The sequence below is a fragment of the Phymastichus coffea genome, unplaced genomic scaffold (assembly GCF_024137745.1).
Source record: "Phymastichus coffea isolate CEN01 unplaced genomic scaffold, Cenicafe_Pcof_1.1 PCOF00002, whole genome shotgun sequence".
Taxonomy (NCBI): Eukaryota; Metazoa; Arthropoda; class Insecta; order Hymenoptera; family Eulophidae; genus Phymastichus; species Phymastichus coffea.
The window spans coordinates 11161786-11182814 of NW_026706813.1; the positions used below are offsets into that span (position 1 = coordinate 11161786).

The window sequence follows — 21029 nt, forward strand, 5'->3', positions numbered from 1 at the left end:
AGGATGTGTCGTAAGACGTAACACATGAGTAAACTGTACCAAGAAAAAACTTTTTGCAAAATATATTAATAGGAAGCTCGTGGCAACATATTGAAAGAATTCAAAAATGATGATGTAGTTATACCTTTACAAATTGCATATGATGTCTTCAAAGGTAGAAACCCTCTTGAAAGTCATCCGGGTAATAATTCCATCATGGCGATGTACACAACTATCCCATACTTCCCTTCAAATTTTGCATCAAAATTAAATAGTATAGTCGTTACTGATTATTTTTATATAAAGCATAAAAAAAATATCCGGAGTGTATTTATGATATTATTAAACGCTTAGTTAAGGAAATAAATGAGTTTAAAATAAACGGTATGAGCTAGAAGATCGACGAGAAAGTTTATAAAGTATATTTTGCACTTGCGTTAGTAACTGGCGATAGTCTTGGTTAGAACAGCTTGTTAGGGTTTACTTCCTGTTTCAATAATACGTACTTCTGCCGCATTTGTAAAGCTAGCTCACAGCAATCGGTAAAATTAACAAAAGAAGATTGTTCACTTTTCCGCACTAAAGAAAACTACGAAGTGAACGTTTTATTGAATGATGTCTCAGATTGTGTACTACATAAAGTAAAGGGTTTTAACGTTTTAGAACATGCTAGACCAGACAAAGCGCATAATTTTTGTGAGGGTGTCGCAAATACTGTCTTAGCAAGAATTCTATTAGATTTGATTATAGAAAAGAACTATTTTTCTATCTATTATTTAAATCACAGGCTAAAGTCTATGGATTTCGATTTTGAATTGAGCAATCTTCCTAGCAAAATAAATATAGATTTATTAAAAAAATAGAATGTTGAAAGCAGCAGCTATGGAAAATTTGTTTATCGTGCGATATTTAGGTTTAATGGTAGGTGATAACGTTTACTAAAAAGATAATTCATGGTTACTATACTTCAGATGAGTGACATATTAACGTGCAGTATTATATCTGAAGGTGATTTACGTATGTTAACAAAAGTAAAAGATAAGCACCAGGCTCAGGACAAACTGTTATATAGTAATTAATAGCCAAATTTCATTTCCTAACGCCATATCGTTCACAAATGGGCCGTTAAGATCTGTAGTCAATATTTCTAGCTTGCGATGCGAATCAAAACACTGCGAGAGCAAAATTTCATTAACAACGGGCAAATGTAAAAAAAATGCAGTGATAGTATTTGGTAAACGCCAACAGTTATCATTAATACATTTGAAATATATGACCTATTACCACGAGGATATTATATATGGTCCAAAAACTTTTGACAAAAGTTTATATTTATACTTTTCATGCTCCAAAAATAACATCATAATAATTAATGTAACAATTAACGATATTACCTACAAAAAAAATGTCATCGTCACTCATAACAATTCCGATATTCCACAATTCGGAAAAATACTTGTTAGTGTTCATGTTGTTGATGGAGATATATATGTCAAGTGCATAAAAATGTCAACTAATTATTTTGTTTCACACTATTGGGCCTATAATGTAAATGAAAATACGAACTTAGAGCATATTATCAAGCATGTAAACTTACCAACTAGAAATATATGTTTAATGGCCGAAATAAATCGTAAAAAATATATTGCTTCGAGGCATCAGCTGTAATAATCTAAGTAATCAAAATAAAATTGTAAAAAAATCTATAATCAATTTTATTTTTCATTCAATATTCATTTCATTTAAGCAAAAATTCATGAAAAATAATTAAATTAAAGTTAAATATTTAATAGGTAGAATTTTGTCTAAAATCAATTTTTCAATAGCCATTGCGCAGTCATGTCGATTAGATCTTTTGTGCGACGCGAACGACAGTGCTTAGGATTCGATCACCTCGTGCTGTGTGCAACAAAGAACAGTGTTGCTGCGAGCAGCGTGAATCTTCATGCAACGCATCGAGTCCGATGGTGCGCCGCGAAACGTATGAGCGTGGCATTATACTCCATTTAGCCACGTTCTGTTGCGCACATTGATTTTGAGTGACAATTTTTTTCAGTGTAAAAGTCTGGTTCAGCATAAACCTCTTTCTGAGTCGCCACTGTCCTAGCTTTTTCTACGTAGTATGTGCTTAGAAATTTCAGGTAGGACATACAATATATCATTTTTTGAATAGGATGATAGCAGCAATGTTAATAACCGAATCTTTTACAAATAAGATGAACATTTCTTGGAAGCTATTTTAAAATTTTCGATTCAATGACTGTCGTGTTATTTTTCTTGTACAAAGGCATTTCTGGTATAGTAGATATCGTACAACTTTCTTAATTTTGCTCTCGTTGCTTCAAAAAAACTATTTCATCTGTTTTTCTATCTACATACGATATATTTAGTATTTAATAACTGGTTGGTGTTACGCTTTCTTCTCAAAGGAGACATTGCTCGTGGAAATTTATCTGTTAAGATTTCATTATTAATTTTGCCTATTTTGTGACAAAATTCTCTCGCTGTCACCAATTCTTGTTGCGTGGGTCAATCGGGCACTTTCGCTCACGGTAATTGAGGGAGAAAAGAGAGAACAGGTAAATAAATAAATAAATAAATTAAATAGTACACGACACCTTTATCTAAGCGAACTCATGATCTTATTATTAATAATAAGTAGAGATACAATATTATCTAAATAATACGCGCAAATAAGAATATTACTCTAATCAATAAACACTTAACATCAAATAAAGAAATATCCTAAACTTATGCACCTACGCCGTTGACTCATTCCCTTAATAAACTCGCTAGATAAAGGAAACCTACTTCTAACTATTTACATACGGATATACATACTTAATTACTAATACAAAAGAACTCCAGGTATTATCCGGCAAATAAATGCCTTGACAATACCGACACTCGCTTACAACCTCAATGACGCAATTAAGATTAGACGCAAACCTTAGGTGGCTGGTGCGTGAGCGCCTAGCTACCTTTGTTCAATCTCGCACTTATAACCATTACCAGAGAGAGAGTGACAGAGAAAAAGAAAGAAGACTTGACTTTTTTTTCCAATGCTCCTCGCAACGTCGTAAATTTCGAGCGATGTGCTGCTGCAGGAAGTACCGGTCGTCTCTGCTGGTCAGATTGTTGCTAGCGATGCTGGCTATTATCGCTGGCCAAGTATCTGCAGGCGATGTATCTGCAGGCGATGTTGGCTCTCCTTGCAGGTGGGGCTGGCTGTAGTCGCAGACAAAGCTATGGCCGGTAGAGTTGGCCTTCCTTCCAGGTATCCAAGAACTGCACTCACTCACGCACGCACTTTTTCCTGCGCTGACCGTCTCGCGGCCGCTCAGCGGCGCTCGCTCCCATCCCTTCCTGACCTATTAGTTAGGCGGCACGCGACGCGCCGCTTATCGGTCACGCGTCGCGCGCCTGCCTAACCCTGTATAGGCCAAACGCTCACTCTCTCCCTCTCTCTCTCTCTCTATCTCTCTCTCTCTCTCTCTGTTCCTCACTCTCTCGCCATGTTCCTCAACTCAAGCGCTCTCGGCTCCAGTGGTCTGACCTTGGTGCTGAAACAAAAGGCCAAACATTAGGCGCGTTCTTAAATGCGCCCAACGTTGGCCACCATGCCTTGTCGAAAGAGGGGAGGAGGGAGAAACATAGATGAGGAGCAAGCATGCAGCCATGTTCTCGTCACAATCTATTAAAGCATGTAAGTTTGAAATTCCACATCGTTTTACGATTGTTTGCTCTTGTCATCGTCAATAATGTTATCAGCGATACTTTCAAAATGGTATGATTATCTTCAATTGTTTCTCTTATCATTACTATTTTTAACCCATTGTTGCACATATTTTTCTTTTAAGTGGTTTTACTTGAAAATTCCTACTCGGGGGTTTTTGGGGTCGCTGATCACGAATCTGAAGTCATAATTTCGAAATTTTTAATTCAAGATGGCGAATTCAAAATGGCGGTACCAAAATTTCCAAAAAATAGATGCATCTACTTAAAAATCGTTACTAAGGGGTTTTCGGGGTCGCTGATCACGAATATGAAGTCGGAATGCAGAAATTATTGATTTAAAATGACGGATTCAAGATGGCGGCTCGGGAATTTTCGATAAATTAAATGTACAAGCTTAAAAATCACTACCCAAGGGTTTTTGCGGTTGCTGATTACGAATCTGATAATTTTTTTTATAGTTCATCATTGTAGATCTAATATGACGAATACTACGACATAAACAGTGGCTAAAATATTGGGGACATTCGAAAATTTACCCCTTTTTTTGCGTAACCCAGAGCTAACGACGAGGACGTAAAAGAGTACTAGCTCCATTTTTTTTTGTTTTTTTTGTTTTTTGTTTTTTTTTTGTTTTTTGTTTTTTTTTTGTTTTTTTATTCTTTTTTTAGTATTTTAGTAGTAATTTAGTAATTTTTTTAGTATTTTTTTCAGTTTTTAGAATTATTCCAACTATTTTTTATGTATTTTCTTTTGATTTTGCCCATGAAGTTATGAAAAAGTAAGCATTATTCTTTACCTAAGTGTGGTAATTTTGGAAACAATTTCTATCTTGCAAAAGCCACAATGGTACATCGCAAGTCATAGATTTCCACTTTGTTCTCCTTTGATCCTTTTTTGTACTGCATTGAACACATCGTTTTGCGCTTTGAATAGAAACAGGCATATGAGCTGCTTGATTGCGCCTTTTCTCTAAAGAAACTTGTGGTTTCTGGTAACGAAAATCTTCCGAATGGTCAGATTTGCGCTTTCGACCTTTGACAGTTGGAATTTTGTATCCTACCATTTGTTCTACTAAATTTAATCGAAATTTTTTCAAATTCAACGTTGGTTTTATATGTTTTTTTCTGTACAAAATATATGCATTACTTATTGTTAGATCGAGAAAATGCCAAAATATTCTAAACCACCACTTTTTAGATTTACGATCAATTTTATAAACTGAAATAAGTCGATCAGCATAATCTACATAACCCATGTGCTTATTATAATCTGAAGAAACAACAGGACAATTGACACATTTTAGAGAGCCATCTTTCTGTCTACGATTTACGGTAGTAACTTCAGATGCATCGTGAAAGTTGGATAGAAAATAAACTGGTTTCTTATCCATCCACTTGATCCAGGTAAGAACTGTCTTGGTAGTCATAAATTCAGATTCTCCTATGTCCATTTTTTTTGGATTTTTTATCATTGATATTCGTTGGTAGACCAGAACGATTCTGCCGAACCATGCCACATGCGTTTATTTTATCTTCTTTCAGTGATGAAAGAAGTTTCATCCCAGTAAAAAAATTATCGAAATATACGTGATGATTGCCATCAACAAGTTCTCGTGTAAGGTCTTTTACAACTCTTGTTCCCAATTGTTTTTCAGTGTTGTCTACTTTTCCAGTATAGATTTGAAACTGGCATACGTAACCAGACTCATCTGCGCGAGTCCAGCACTTATATCCGCGCTTTATAGGTTTAGCTGGCATGTATTGTTTCATAGTACTTCTTCCCTTGAATTTTATCATAGACTCATCTACAGATTAGTGCTTACCAGGATTAAAACTTTCTTTGAAGGTTCGAGAAAGGTCGTCTAAAAGTGGTCTTATCTTATACAGTTTATCGTAATTTGGATCACCTTTTTTTGGTTCTTTGAGTTGTCGTTGACATGCATATGAGACAGAAAAAAACTAAAACGATTAACAGTCATGAGAGATGATATGTAAGAATCACGTAGCTGAGGGTTTTCACTCCAATAATCTCGGTAAGACGGCAATTTTTTTATACCCATCAGAATGTTAATGCCTAAAAATATTTTTAATTCTTCTTTTGTGATGGGATCTTGCTTACCCTTTTTTTGAGAAATGTACAGATTAGTTTGATGTACAATATGATCCAATAGATCAGAAGAAAATAAACAAGAGAATATGTCTAATGGGGATTTCGCTGTATCTGGAGTGTTTGGACCAAAGCTTTTAGAAAACATATAATCCGATATTGGCCGACAAACAGACTCCCAAATCTCAGATTGATTTGAATCATCAATGTCTTCTGCGTCCATTGATTCTTCTTCGTCATCGTTATTATTTACAGTAGAAACATTTTCGTCTAAAAGTGATCTTGAGTTTACAACGTCTTCTTCGTTGTCAGAATCTTGAAGCCCATCAACCGATTCAGAATCGCTAGGAATTTCGGTTGTAACAACATTTTTTTTTCTCCCCATATTTATAACTTTTTGTAACTTTGAATACTTTCAATGTGCAAAAAGTAACTTTTATAAAAAAAATATAAGCTCACGAAGTCATGTAAAAATATAAAATTAATATTAGTTTTGATCAATAGAATTTGCAATGAAAAGTCAGAATTTTTGAAAATATTTCAGGATTGTAAAAAAAAGTTATTATGTTTATTTCCTATTCATAATAAAAAAGAGTTGTGATAAAAACAAAAAATTACCTCAAAATATATCACCTCATCTACGATTTAGATGTAAACCTAAACTACATATAATTTTTATCTCGATTTTTATAAAGTGATTTCGAATTGGATTCAACAAGTAATGATTTATGAGCTGTTTTTAAAATTTTGATACTACCATCTTAGATCCGCGATTTTGAATTGAAAATTTGACAATTTTGATGTTAGATTAATGATCGGCAATCTTAAAAACCCCCAAGTAGAGATTTTCAAGTTGATACATTTATTTTTTTTTAATTTCTGCCGCCATCTTAAATACGCTATTTTGAATTGAAAACTTTGGAATTCCGACTTTATTTTTGTAATCAGCGACCCCAAAACCCCCGAGTAGAGATTATTAAGCTGATATATCTCTTTTTTTCAAAATTTTGGAACCGCCATCTTGAATACGCCATTTTGAATTGAAAATTTTGGGATTTGGACTTCATATTCGTAATCAGCGACCTCGAAAATCCCCGAGTACAGATTTCAAGTTAATACACTGATTATGTTTTTTAATAATGAATTTCTCCGAAAAAAATGACATTTTTTCATGTTTGTTTATTTTTATAACAATTATAAGAAACAATTTTGCCAAATAAACCATTTTCCTATGTTCTCTTACTAATAAATTAGTATATGAACAAAAAAACCGGATGTAAATACGTTAACAATTGATTAAATAGCGAAAATGTGAAGTCAAGTTGGTGGTAACCCACGTTACCACAGTGCAACAAAGGGTTAATATACCTTTATAGTAGTTGAAACAAACACTATCTGATTCCAAACATTTTTTCTTGGATATTTAGATTGAAGTAACACTGCCAAGTGGCCTAATTTTCTAAAGAGTATTCTACTACTTTTGTATGTGGCTTTTGTATGGACATTTAAAAAATCGGATATTTTACTTGTTTTGTAGAAAAAATATCCATCTTTAACAGTATTCAATTCGAGAATAAACTTTGACTGTCTAATTATATCAGAACATTTACAAGATGCTTATTTTCTCGTACAAAATCAAATGTTTATTATACTTACAAATTTATTCGGAATTCAGCAACAGGATTACTTTTTGCTGGAAACTAGTTCAGAATATACCTTTCACTATTTAGTAAACTGCTATGCAAGAAAATAAAGCAATATTTGGCATCCCTTATCATTGTTACTCTTAGATAATTCGATTTAAACTATATATATTTCGATGCCATATATCCTCACATCATATCACTTTAATTTATAACTAATTTATTTCGTAAATTAGAAGAACTGGTTTTGTTACATATATTCAAACATTGTAAAATTATAAAAATAAAAAAAAATGTTCACTTACAAATTTATCTAATACCCAAGCAAAAGTTAAAAATCGCAAAAGCGAAACGTTTTACTTTTCGCATAGGGCCCTCGTTCTGACATTCCTTTTATCATTATATTTTTTATTGATGAAACATGTATTTGTTCAATGTTATTTCATTTTCTCAGGATTTATTTTTTTACTTGTTGGAATGCATGTTGAATTTCGATAAATTATAATTTATTATGTATACAATGTTAAGGTAAAATTTGCATATATACAATCAATTTTGTATAATAACGTTTTTTTCATTCATTGTACATGTAAAAATCTCAAAGAGAAATGTTAAAATAATAATATTGAAGTAAAATTTAGGGTATCGATATATTTTTAATTATATTATAACTAATTTTCATATCAAGAAACATTATAGGCTATAGAATAATAAAAAAATAAATATAAGCTTGCATATATTTTGACGATCAGATTTGATTTTTTATTATATTTTTGACTGTTTTTTTTTCCTTATATTGTAATGGTGTGAAAATGGTATGTAATACATCTAAATATTATACGGTAACAAATCTAAACAATTCATAACTCAATAGTTACTATAGTCTAACTTACTATAATAAAGATAATATGTAAATTTTTATTTTACAGTATTTATCTTTAACTATTATATCCTATACTTTTATGTTTTGTTTTTTTCCAATCCCACAAATAGAAAGAGCTTCCCTTTTTTTTCGGTGATCGACATTTATTGAGGTATATTTGCCATTTGATTATAAACATTAAATTAGAAATTAAGGAGGTTTTAGTTAAATATTGTTATCATTTATAATGACTGTACAAAATATTAATATAAATAATAATAATGGTAGCAGCTTAGAAATTATTTTTCAAATTTACTTGAAAAAAAATAGTAGTATAAATAATAATAACGATAGTAGCTCTCAAATTATTTCTTAAATTTACTTGAAAAATTCCCTTACATTTTAATTTAATGGATCAACTATCCTCACATTCTATATGATGAAACAATATACTTTCTTTACCACTGAATTGATATGAATTAATAAAATTATAAGTACATTCTGATTACTTTTTGTAATTAGAACCTTGAGAATATGGAAAATTTCTCAAATTAATATGCAGTCAAAGATTTTAATATGAAAATAATTTTAAACATGAGTTATTATGATTTGCCATTTGATTATAAACATTAAAACATTAATTAAGAAATTAAGTGAGTTTTAGTTAAATATTGTTATCATTTATAATGACCGTACAAAATAGTAGTATAAATAATAAAAAATGGTAGCAACTTACAAATTATTTTTCAAATTTACTTGAAAAAAAATAGTAGTATAATTAATAATAACGATAGCAGCTCACAATTGATTTTTTAAATTTACTTGAAAAATTCCCTTTTATTTAATGGATCAACTATCCTCACATTCTATATGATGAAACAATATACTTTCTTTACCATTGAATTGATATGAACTAATAAAATTATAAGTACAATCAGATTACTTTTTGTTATTAGTACCTTGAGAATATGGACAATTTCTCATACTAATATGCAGTCAATGATTTAATATGAAAAAAAAATGAGTTATTTGCCATGTTTGCGATGAACATTATTTATTTGATACTATTAATATTTTTCAAACTACTTGTTTTTTGTATTAATTAGAATCATAGTAATATACAATTTTTCAAAGTAATATGAAGTGATATGAATTGATGGAATATCCGTAGTTTGAATTTTTTATTTCCAATCATATGGACTCTTTTTGTGAAATAATATTAAGAATTAATGTGCTAATTCAATAATATGATTTTATATATACAATAAAATTCTGAATTTATGTATATATAAAATGGAATACAGTTGAAAGCTTAAAATGTAAGAAATATATAAAGTTATGATAATCTAGATATATAAAACCAAGATATTGTCCAGTAGAGTAGCAAATTTAGTGAAATTGGGGTAGTCCGTACGGACGGAACATATTTCCAGGATGGCTGGATACGTATACCCTGTGGGAAAAGTCTTGGTTTAACAAGTCAAACTGAATTCCTAATTATACGGAACCACTTTTCTGAGATCAAATTCAATAGGCCCTCTCTATATGACTGGGCAGTGAACGAGGGCCCAAAAAGTTCAAAATCGCAACAAATGGCAGAGGATTTAAAAAATAATATTTTTAAATTGGAAATTTTAAGTCTAAACTTAAAATAGTCATGCAAAATATAATTTTGAAAATATCAACATAAAAAAATATGTATCGGCTTATTTTTCAAGTAGAGCAAGCTTCTTAAGTATGAAAATTTTTGGTGACATGTGGACTACCAACCTGCCTGAGTTTAAATGGATTTGGCGATATATGCTTAAGCATAGGGCCTAGTTCCTAGGAAAAAATCTGACCTGAAACATACATTGCTCATATACTTCTTTGGCTATATAGTTTACTTTTTAAAATTTTTATTTTTATATAAATTAATTCTGAACAAATATGATATGGAAATAATTTTAAAAATCCGTTACTTTTCATTAACACTTTATGACTTTTGATAGTATGAATCTATGATTGATTACATCTATAATTCCTTATAATTAGAAAAAATTTTAATCCATTTCATTTTTTTATTTTTTGAAAATCAATAAAAACGCTTGAATCACTAGCTCGGGGAAAGAAGATAAAAGATTTATCATTTAATTCCAAGTCTGAATTCAAAAAAATTTTCAATCGTTATATAACTTGTTATAAAGTCATATAATGATTCCCGTATCAAATTTTTTTTTCGAGAGTATGCGGTCCAAGGACCCTCGAGGCTTGGGGTTCCCAGTTAGCTGTTCTCTTAATCCAGCGGTGATATATATTAATCAACAAGAAATACATCACATTTCCAAATTTCAATTGAATTGAACAGATTTCGTCATTAAGCTAAAAAATATCACTTTATGTATCAGGTATATTGGATAAAGTTTGATCAAAATAAGGAAATAATTATAAAAAAGGTACCTAATGAAGGAGGAAGAAATAACAAAATTAAATTATCATAAATTTTTCAATAAAATAAAATTTAATATTAACTGCACGATACTAAAAAAGACATACGTATTTGAAAATTATGTTTACTTTATTAAAAATCTATGTAAAATAAGCATAAGCACGCCTGGTAATAACTTGACGACGTATTAGACAATCATAAACAATTGATGCACATCTCATGCACGCAGTGACATGTCTGCATGTTAAAAAAAGCACAGCAATCTTCGCATTCAAATATTTCTTACATATTGCAAATTTAAGCTGATATAAAAGATCGACTACATCTCATCGAGACTGTTCAATCCTTTCAGTAATTTTTTTTTTCATATTTTCATCCTGTTCGTCATCTAAGCACAAGTTCTTCATGCACCGATACTATATTAGCAGTTATATACGTTATGTTTCCGAAGTATATGTTCAATGTCAAACATAAATCAAAGACAAACTTTTTCATAACACTTTCTCTCGATAATAACGCAGATTTATCTGTTGCTGTACTTGTGTTAGTTCCAAGCAAACTGGTTGTTATTACGTTCACGCTATTGGTTCCAGATAGGTAGGCTAGTTATTACTACTGCTTCGCGCGCTGGCTATTTTCACGTCGTTGTCCAAAACTGCTCACGAACACCGATACTTTATAGTAACATATTGATACAAAGCTCAATCCGATCCACACAGAGACGGAGCTCCTGTTGCCGACGAAATGGTAGAGGCCAGGTCATCGCTGATGTTTCGTCATAGGATTATCATCTTCTCAATGACAGATTTTTATGCTACATTCAAAACAGCATACTCGATCAATCTGCTCATTATATAAAGCCAACTAAGGCTAGATCTGTTAATTGCATATGTGCGCATGACCATTCAGCTGTGAAGCTATCCAGGCTCACTTGCTCAAGTTCAAACAAAAGTGTCCCAAGAGTTGAAAAACATATAAATTACTCTCTAATAAACGATAAAACAATTATCTGTAATCCATTTCGTTGGCAATCATTGTATAATAGTTTACCACTTTTTTACAGTTGAGACGAGTACGTTTGATACGAATAATCGACTGCGACTGGTAATAAAGTGCAGTTCATTTTTATAGCGAAGGTATCAAATAATTGAGTTTTGCCTCTTCAACGACTCTAAAAAAAAATTTATACATTCCATATATACTATTAAAAAATTATATATTATTACAGATTATTTCTTGCATATTAAGAAATGACTTCAGAAAATATATAAATATACCTATTTGACATATATTAATTTATTCGAAAAAATAATTTATTGTATGTGAGATTATATATAAATAATATTAATATGTATTAACTGTATTCAGTGATTATGTTTTTATCTCATATGCCAACACACAAATAATATATATGTACGCAAATATGTATACAAACCAATAAATTTACTAATTAAGAGAGAATTGTATTATAGGTATTTCATAAGGTAGTCTACATGTGAAAGAGACAAGAAATAGACTTTATAAGTGAGTTAATAAGTTATCGAACAAGTATATGGATAAGTATATACATAAGTATTAAGGTGAGGAATTGGTTAGTGAATCGGAACAGCCTGAAAGAGAGATAGAATGAAAAATAATAAGATAGAGTGAAGGGAAGAAAAGGATACAGAGAAAAAGTAAGAGTGGGGCGTGAACAAGTAAGAAAGATAAAAACATGTACGTATTGTATTTGTGCATGTATGGCTCGCGCGCGTGGATGTATGTGTGTATGTGTAGAGAAAGAGAGAGAGAGAGAGAGAGAGAGAGAGAGAGAAGCAAAAAGGACAGTGTGAGTAAGTGAAAAAGAGAGTGAATATACAAAGATATATAAGGCAGAGTGAGATAATAAGAGAGAAATGCGTGAAGCATAGTAAGAAAGGGAAAGCGAAAGAGGGAGAGAGAAGACAAGTGAGTGGACGTGATCAACAACAGCTGAAACTCTTTCGTTATCGAATTTTGTATAAAAGAGAACGCCGCCAGTTCCAAGTTATTCATAACTATCTGGGGTAACAATAATTTCGCTTCAAGGAGTAGAAAAACAGTTAATTAGCATTTAACTGTTATTTATACGCATACTCATAAACATGAAATTTAAAGCATTGATAACGGTTGGTGAAGCTGTAATCTTGAAAAAAAATAATATCCAATGGTTTTCATCTGGCAGATACTTCTGGTTTGTTGATTACTATTATTAATATTTTTTTGAATTATTTTACGATAAATCTGTTTGATTCATTACTATTCTTAAAAATATCATGCATAATGAAAAATTTTTAATCTGCAATTTGACTAGTGACCACGTCGCTACGTTTCAACATATGTGTGTATTAATAATGAGGAAAATTTGTGAGTATGTAAAAAATTATTGATAGTCTATGTAACAATTAAAAACATATTATCAGATCTATTTTAATATATATTTAGAGCTATCCATTGATCCGATACTCGCGCCAGGTCAAATATTACATTTTTCATTAAACTTTCATACTTAATTATAGAGAGTGATAAATAATAACAATTTATCTATAAATTAATTAACAACATATTATTTATAAAATCTTATTATTTTATTTTCTTAACTAATTTAGAAAATTTGTTTCAATATCCATAATATGTTATCGTTATTTTATTTTTTCAATGAATTCAAAAAAACTTGATCAAAACAAAAGTGGAACACTATTAGTAACATTATGTAGTTGTTTAAAGGTATTCGTACCGTCGTTTTTGATTTCGCGGTTAGTAATTCTTATCATTGGTTAGTCTGAATTATCAAGTACTTTACTTATCGTTTCTGATGACGATAATATTTCACAACCGTTTCGTAAAATACTAGAATGTATTTTAAATCGATAATGACAAATTATTTTTATATGTTTTATATTTTTATTTTACTTGAGTATTTTTATTGAAGTGCTTATTATAATAACTTTATAAGAATAAATAATTTATGTATATTTTGAATTGCGAATTTACCAGTCATTTAACAATTATAACGATCACAAAAGTAATTTTTCGTATAATACTATAAAATACTATATAAAAACGAGACAATAAATTTATATTTGATAATTTAAATAAATTAAAGAGTTTAATTAAACTTAAATTGTTTGGCGGCTAATATTGTGTATGTACATAATAGTTGTATTATTTTAACGAACATCATTAAATTTAATATTATAACGACGTTGCTTGAAAAGTTTCTATGGTAAAGTAGTTTTTGAGTTAAAACTTTTGAAATAGCTTTAATCAAGATTCTTTATAAGAATAATCTTTATAAGAATCTAAATTTAATTGCAAAATTGAGAACAAAATTTTGAAAAAAAGAGTATTTAATATGAGCGCTTATAGGAAGTTCGTATATGATATACTATTTGTAATGTATTAAATAAATTATAAAAATGTTAATTTTTTTAAAAAAATACTTTTTTTTTTGGAAAAAATGTTGATTTTTTATGTTTTAGCATAAAGACATGTATTTTGTTTTTTGTTGTAATTTCTCACTTATACTATAGCTGAGGTCTGTCAAACATTAGCAGAAATTTTTGATACGTTAAGGATGGCGGCAGAACAAATAGAACACAAATTTAGAATATTAAATAGTAAAAAACAACAGACACGTACCCAGCAATTGCTTTTATTGAAGGTTTAATTAATTAATGTTTTTCATTCACACATATTTTTCATAAATGTTATAAGAATACAACTTTTAAAATAATAGAAAAAATTCTCTAAGATAATTTGTTTATTTATTGACAAAAACGATCGAAATATTGTAATTATATACACACCAAATCAATATGTATACGATAATCAACAAATTTTATAAAACTATAGTTTTTATTATTAATAGGAAAATAAATCCAATATGAAAATATTAAGCTATAATTTTTTAATAGAAGATTATTTATATATCTGACATCTCATTTTAAAGTTCGTGAAAGAATCTTTAAGATAAGCCTTCGTTATTTCAGTAGTATTCATTTATTTAATTTTCGCTATGTAAAATTTAACTTTGACCTATTCAAGAACAAGCTGACCTGTTAGTACCAGTAAATGATATTTGACAGTTTTAATATTCTTATAAATTACGACTCAGAGTTCCCGAATGTCAATGTTACAAGATTTTTAACTTTTAACGAAAATTTAAAGAAAACGTAAAAATTTACAAACAGCGTATCTTAAATATTATGTATGTGATGTTTCAAAATCATAGATGATATTTAAGCTGATTTGATAATAGAAATAAGACACAACCCCCATAGTCCCGGCATTGCGCAAATTAATTTACGCAATTTGTTTTCCCAATGTCATAATGTAATTTTTTTTTTATTAAATGTTGCAGTTATTAAAAACTATAGTTCTATAAAGGTTATTGATCATGTACAAATTTTGTATGTATAAAAATACAGTTTCAATGCTCTATTTCCATATAATATCTAAAAATAATTATTTTTATATTTATAAATGAGAATTTCTTGAACATTATTTATAATAAATTTGCATTCTATTAGGGAACAAAGATAGAAATTTCTGGTGTTATTTTGTCAGACTACGTGGGTGGTGCTAAATCGTTAAAACAATTACTGCTTTGAAAATTTTTTTCCTCTTTTAAAAAAGGTGATGGAAACCATCTTCAGGAGGTTGCTTAGGTTTATAATTAATAAACAGGTATCGAAGAAAAATTGAACATAAGCTTACTAACGCGCATAATATTACCTGAGAAAGTTTCTAGATACTTGGGTACATTACTAATAAGATATTTCTTACGTCTGAAATTTATAAATATTTAATTTAATTTACCTGAAAAATCAGTCTAGAGCAAGCAAAGCTTGATAAAATTATCGAAAGGAAAAAAGAACCTATCGTAGCAGGTTACCCTTCGCCGCCTTTTGGGGTGTTGTTTCCTTTGCGATTTGTCGATCTGCAGTTCGACGTTTGACAAGTAGTGGAATGTTCCTAAAGCACCGTTCACAGCCAGTCACACTTCACAAGTCGAGAGGGATTAGCGGAATGTTTCGGTTTGAGTTGAACTTCACGTTTGGCTTCCGGTTGCCGAGTATTCCCAGTCCTCCCTGCAATCGAGGAAAAAGCCCCCGATGGTCCACCCACTGGCGTACTAACCAATGTCACCGGTCAATGAGCTAATTTGGTCAATAAGCTTCGCGAGTCGTTCCTTATCCTATTCAGCAATTCTCGCGAAAGCGTGAGAAAAGAGAACTGTCTCTCCCGCTTCCGCGACGTGCTTTTGTCAAAAGCGCATATTAGACGGAAAGCTATACGTGGCTTTCATTCTCCGCGGGAAACGGCATCGGCTTACATGCACATTCCGTCTGGAGGTCGATCCGTACCGAAGCTGCCAAAAGCGAGGAACCGCGCAGTTAGCCGTTTGAGAAAGTAAAAGTCTTGCATGTGCAAACTGCTATTTCGACAACATATCAGCGTCTGGTGTCTGGCTTGCTTGAGACGTAACAATATTAATAAATAAAGTTTCCGGTATTCAACATAGGCTTTCATGGGTCTTTGGATTTTCAAGCCTTACAAATTGAAATATGAAATAGGATTAACAAGTAGTTTTCGATGAAATTATCATCAGCAGGAGAAAAATATCTAAGAAATATTATATAAGCTTAGAAAACTTACAAGGGTAATTGTAAAATTCGCAATTACGGTTTTTTCCGTAAAATTATTTCACTGCATAATAACCCCCATTACGTACGGTAGTGGTAACGTCGCAATCCCTTACCGTCACGACATATTTGAAATTTGTATACTGTAACGGGGGGAGATCTTGCAAAAATGGGAAATTAATTTATAAGCAAACGATGCAGAGCAAACCGCCGCTCCGTTAATCACGTATGTAAGTACGTGTATTCGCCTTAACGTCAGCTGACTTAACTTGGTTGTCTTCGATCAAGCAGAGTTGAACTCACCTTAAGTCACATGTATCGTGACACTCGATGAGTTTGAAGTGTGAGCGACTTTACTCCTTCTCCGCTTAATCCCCTAGGCGTAATAGGATTAACACCTAAGCCTATTTCAATTTCTTAAACTATTAGGAAAATCATATGACGAAATCGGCGAATAAGTTAACAAAGTTTATTCATAAAAAATCTATACAGTCTTTGTCGGGCCGAAAGACTGACGCACGCGAATAGGATTTACAATTAAATAATTTTCCGGTGAGAAAGAGAGAGAGAGAAGATACGAAAATTGGCGCGATCTAACGCTCGGCGCGAATACAAATAATTAACGCTATTACGATCGGACAAAATACCGATTGTATTTTGTGACGCGATAATTAAGGGAGGTGCACCTACTCTGCGGTGCAATTCCGGTGATCAGCCGTAATTGTTGATGTCAATAGAATGTATCAACTGCCTCCGGTTCTGTTATATCAGCTGCGCTGTCTCGTACCGCCTATCAGCTGCAAATATGCTGCTACCGTGATACTGCAATCTGCCAATCACGTTGTTGCACTCGCGCGCGTAATTATTCTGGATCAAACTATCACTCGGTGAGAAAACAGTGCAAACAAAATTCCGGCGATATCCTCTCGTATCAACAGCTGAGGCGTAACTGCTAATTTAAAAGATCGCGCGCCCCCTCTCTCTCTATACTTAGAACTAACGCGCGAAATTCAGAATCGCGAACGTGCGATTAATTGAATCGACTACCGTTGCAATACATACATAATGATATGACGATATAATTTATTAAATTCAGCCAAAGATTATTGACTGCAATAAAATTTAGAGGAAGCCAGTAAGAAAAATATGATTATTGAATAAAAATTTTTTTTATTAAAACATCCAACCAATTTACATTTTGTAATAATCATTGTGAAATAATGGCAGTTTCGTTAATTTATTACCTGTATTTTATGAAGAATTTCATAATTTTTGGAATTCATGCATTTTTTTAATAGCTTTTATTAATTACATAAGTTCTCTAAATAATAGTGAAAAATATTTACTCGTTAATTTGCGAGAAAAATGTGTAAATTTTTGTAGCGACTGATTTTGATTTGGTAACTCTGACAACACCAATTTAATTATCACCAAACAGATTAATTAAGTCTATTAATTTATGTTCCTCGAATGTATCTGTTGGAATATTAGGATAAATCGAAATAACAAACACCTTTTAATTGAATACATATATATAAGTGAAACTGTACAAATGATTTACTCTAAAGATATTATAAACTCTAATCTAATGTTAACTAAGTTACAATTCAAAAATAGCAAAAGAATAAGTAAGTCCAATTGAAGAGCTCCGCGTTGTAGGAATGGTATAGCTGGAATGGCAGCGCCAGCCAGCAGAGAAGCGCAGCAACGTGAAGGCGCCGCGGTGAGCGCCCGCGCACATGCGCACAGTATTTCAAACACTCCCTCCACTGTACGCATATGCGCGTGAGCACAAGTAGCTCATTCAGACCCGTTGATTTCCGCGTCTGTAAATAATCAAAGACATTCTCGAGCATAGTCAGTTATTAATTATATTATCTCTAAGAGCTCTAAAAAAATCGAAAGGAAGAGGTTTTGTAAATATGTCTGCTAAATTTTCTTTAGATGGTACCCAAATCAATTTAACTTTTCCTTCAGTTACGCACTGTTTAATGTAATCACCATGTACTTTAGACAATTTATTTTTAGTTCCTGTTTTCTCTCTATTCTCTAAACTAACAATTATTTCTTTAACTCTCTACATCAATCCTCTTTACATCAATCCAATCCTCTATGGTGGGATTTGATTGTTTTCTAGCTAGTAAATTTACAGCAAATGCAATGTCAGGTCTTGTGACATTCGCAAGATACATTAAGCTACCTATTGCTTCCCTATAAGGAAATTCTGGTTTTCCCAGTTGTTCCGCTTTCTCCATATTTTTATTGTTTCTAACTTTGACTTGTCTAGTTATCATCGGCGTGTTTTGTGGTTTGCTTTCATTCATATTGAATCTCTCTAATACCTTTTTCGTATATTTGCTTTGACTTAATATTATTTGTTTAGCTTCTCTGTCTCTAGTGATTTGAATACTTAAGTATTCTTTGGGTTCTCCTAATTCTTTCATTTTAAATACAGAGCTTAAGTGTCTCTTAACTTCATTAATCTTGTTAGAATTATTCCCTGCTAAAAGTATATCATCTACATATAAAATAAGTAATATCATTACGCCATTCTTTCTGTATGTAAATAAACAGGGTTCATTTATATCTCTCTGTAAACCAAATTTTTCTACCTCAGTCGAAAACCTTTGATTCCATTTCTTAGGACTTATTTTCAAACCGTATATAGCTTTATGTAATTTACAAATTCTATTTTCTTTCGTGTGTTTATCTAACATTAATCCATCTGGTATTTCCATGTATATTTCTTCCTCTAGTTCACCGTTTAAGAATGCAGTTTTCACATCCAGTTGACATACTTCAAGATCTAATTTATTGATTATAGCGAATGCAGCTCTGATTATAGACAGCCTAGATACAGGTGCATACGTTTCTCTTAGTTCGTATTCATTGGTATCTTTAAATCCTCTAACTACTAGCCTAGCTTTAAATGTTGTTTTTCCTTCTGAGTCAATTTTTCTTTTAAGTACCCATCTACTGTCTATTATGTTGGCTTTATTGCCTTTCTGATTCATCGAAGGTCTCTCTACTATATTCCATACATTATTTTCACGCATGGACTCTAATTCATCGTTTATTGCTTTAGACCAGTTCATTTTATCTTTAGTCTCCATAGCTTCTTTATCATTGGTTGGGTCAGAGTTTAGCGTAGCCATCAAACAATAACATTTTTCATCTTCTCCCAATACTTCGGTTTCATTATATTGAGTTATAAAGGCAAAACTGTTATCTACTAGATTAGCCTTTCCTTCTGACATGGCTTTGTAGTCTCGTTTTATCTTGCTGCTTCGTTTAGGCTGCACTCTATTATGTTTTTCTGATATGTGATCAATTATTCTTTTTCTCTTGTTGGTTTTATTTGTCTCTAATTGTTTTCCTATGGATTCTGTGTCGTTTAATCGTTTTATGCTTTCCGAGTTACCGGTATTGAATATATCCATGGTCTCCTCTGGTGTTTCTTTATCATTGTCATTTGGAATAGAGTTTGAATCCTTATTCCATTCTCTAGTAATTTCTTCATGTTTATCAATATTTTTATAAGTTAATTTTTCCCGGAATTTCACATGTTTAGTTAGAATTAATTTTCCGGACTGAGGATGCCATAGTATATATCCATTACTGGTTTGTCCTACTAAAATTCCTTTTATAGCCTTTTCGGATAATTTGTTTTCAGATAATGGTTTCTTTGCATAAGCTATACATCCAAAACGCCTGATCTTTTCTAAATGATTTTTCTTATTAGGGGATATCGTATTCAAAGGAGTTTTGAATTCTATAGACGAATTTGGAGTTCTATTATATACATCTACAGCTACTTCCAGGGCTAAGTTCCATAAAGACTTTGGTAGTCCTGAATTTATCATTAATGATCTTAATTTTTCTAATATAGTTCTGTTGAATCTTTCAGCAGTACCATTATGGGGAGGTGTATATGGATTCGAAAAATTTGACTCTAAATTTTCCTTTTTCATGACTTCTAGAAATTCTCCTCCTGTAAATTCCCTAGCGTTATCTGCTCTTATATAGCAAGCTCTCAAATTCTTACCTGTCAGATTCCTCATGGTATTTAAATAGTTTTCTAAGCATTCTCCTGCTTCAGATTTGTTTGTTATTGCATACGTTTTGGCAAATTTCGAAAAGTCGTCTATGAAAGTTATTATATATTTCTTTCGACCAGGATAAGTAATTGTTTTAAATGGACCTATTATATCGGTGTGAGTTAGTTGAAGCGGATGATCGGCTCTAGTTCTTATTTCTTTAAAAGGTTGTTTACTCATTTTGGACATTGTGCAAACTTCACAGTTCTTAATATTTTCATTAAATTTTACATTGCTAAGTTCTTTATTTATCTTTTGCAATTTTAGTAGGTAATCATATGATGGGTGTCCTAGTCTTACATGCCACAACATCCCTTCATCTAACTCCTCTGAATATCTTTTCTCGAGTTCGAAAGACGTGAATAGATCATCCATTGGTTTTTCGTTCTTAAGATCATCTAGTGAATAATTTTCGAAGTCTCTATATTGGCTAAGTTTAGGTATAGATTCATTTGTAACTAACTCCCTCCCAACTTCTAAATCTATGTCTTTATTGTTTTCTGTTTCTAC

The 21029-nt window shown here is 31.4% G+C and overlaps 2 protein-coding genes across 4 annotated transcripts in view; one reads left to right on the plus strand and one right to left on the minus strand.

Moving 5' to 3' along the window:
* LOC131663832 (uncharacterized) overlaps positions 1–21029 on the minus strand; it is an 816929-nt gene that overhangs the window by 788619 nt on the left and 7281 nt on the right. For 2 of the 3 annotated variants that reach the window (XM_058934552.1, XM_058934526.1), the window contains exons 1-2: positions 11043–11058; positions 10099–10164 (exon numbers count right to left, since the gene is read on the minus strand). In XM_058934552.1, the coding sequence (XP_058790535.1) occupies positions 10099–10140 (42 nt within the window). In that variant the 5' untranslated portion in view covers positions 10141–10164; positions 11043–11058. Of the gene's footprint in view, positions 1–10098; positions 10170–11042; positions 11059–21029 lie in introns of those variants that run through there. The other variant, XM_058934535.1, reaches the window with a different exon arrangement.
* Positions 12647–21029, plus strand: part of LOC131663817 (glutamine synthetase 2 cytoplasmic-like) — a 125536-nt gene continuing 117153 nt past the window's right edge. Inside the window, exon 1 of the mRNA XM_058934493.1 lies at positions 12647–12968. Within this exon, the coding sequence (XP_058790476.1) occupies positions 12880–12968 (89 nt within the window). The 5' untranslated portion in view covers positions 12647–12879. The remainder of the gene's footprint in view (positions 12969–21029) is intronic.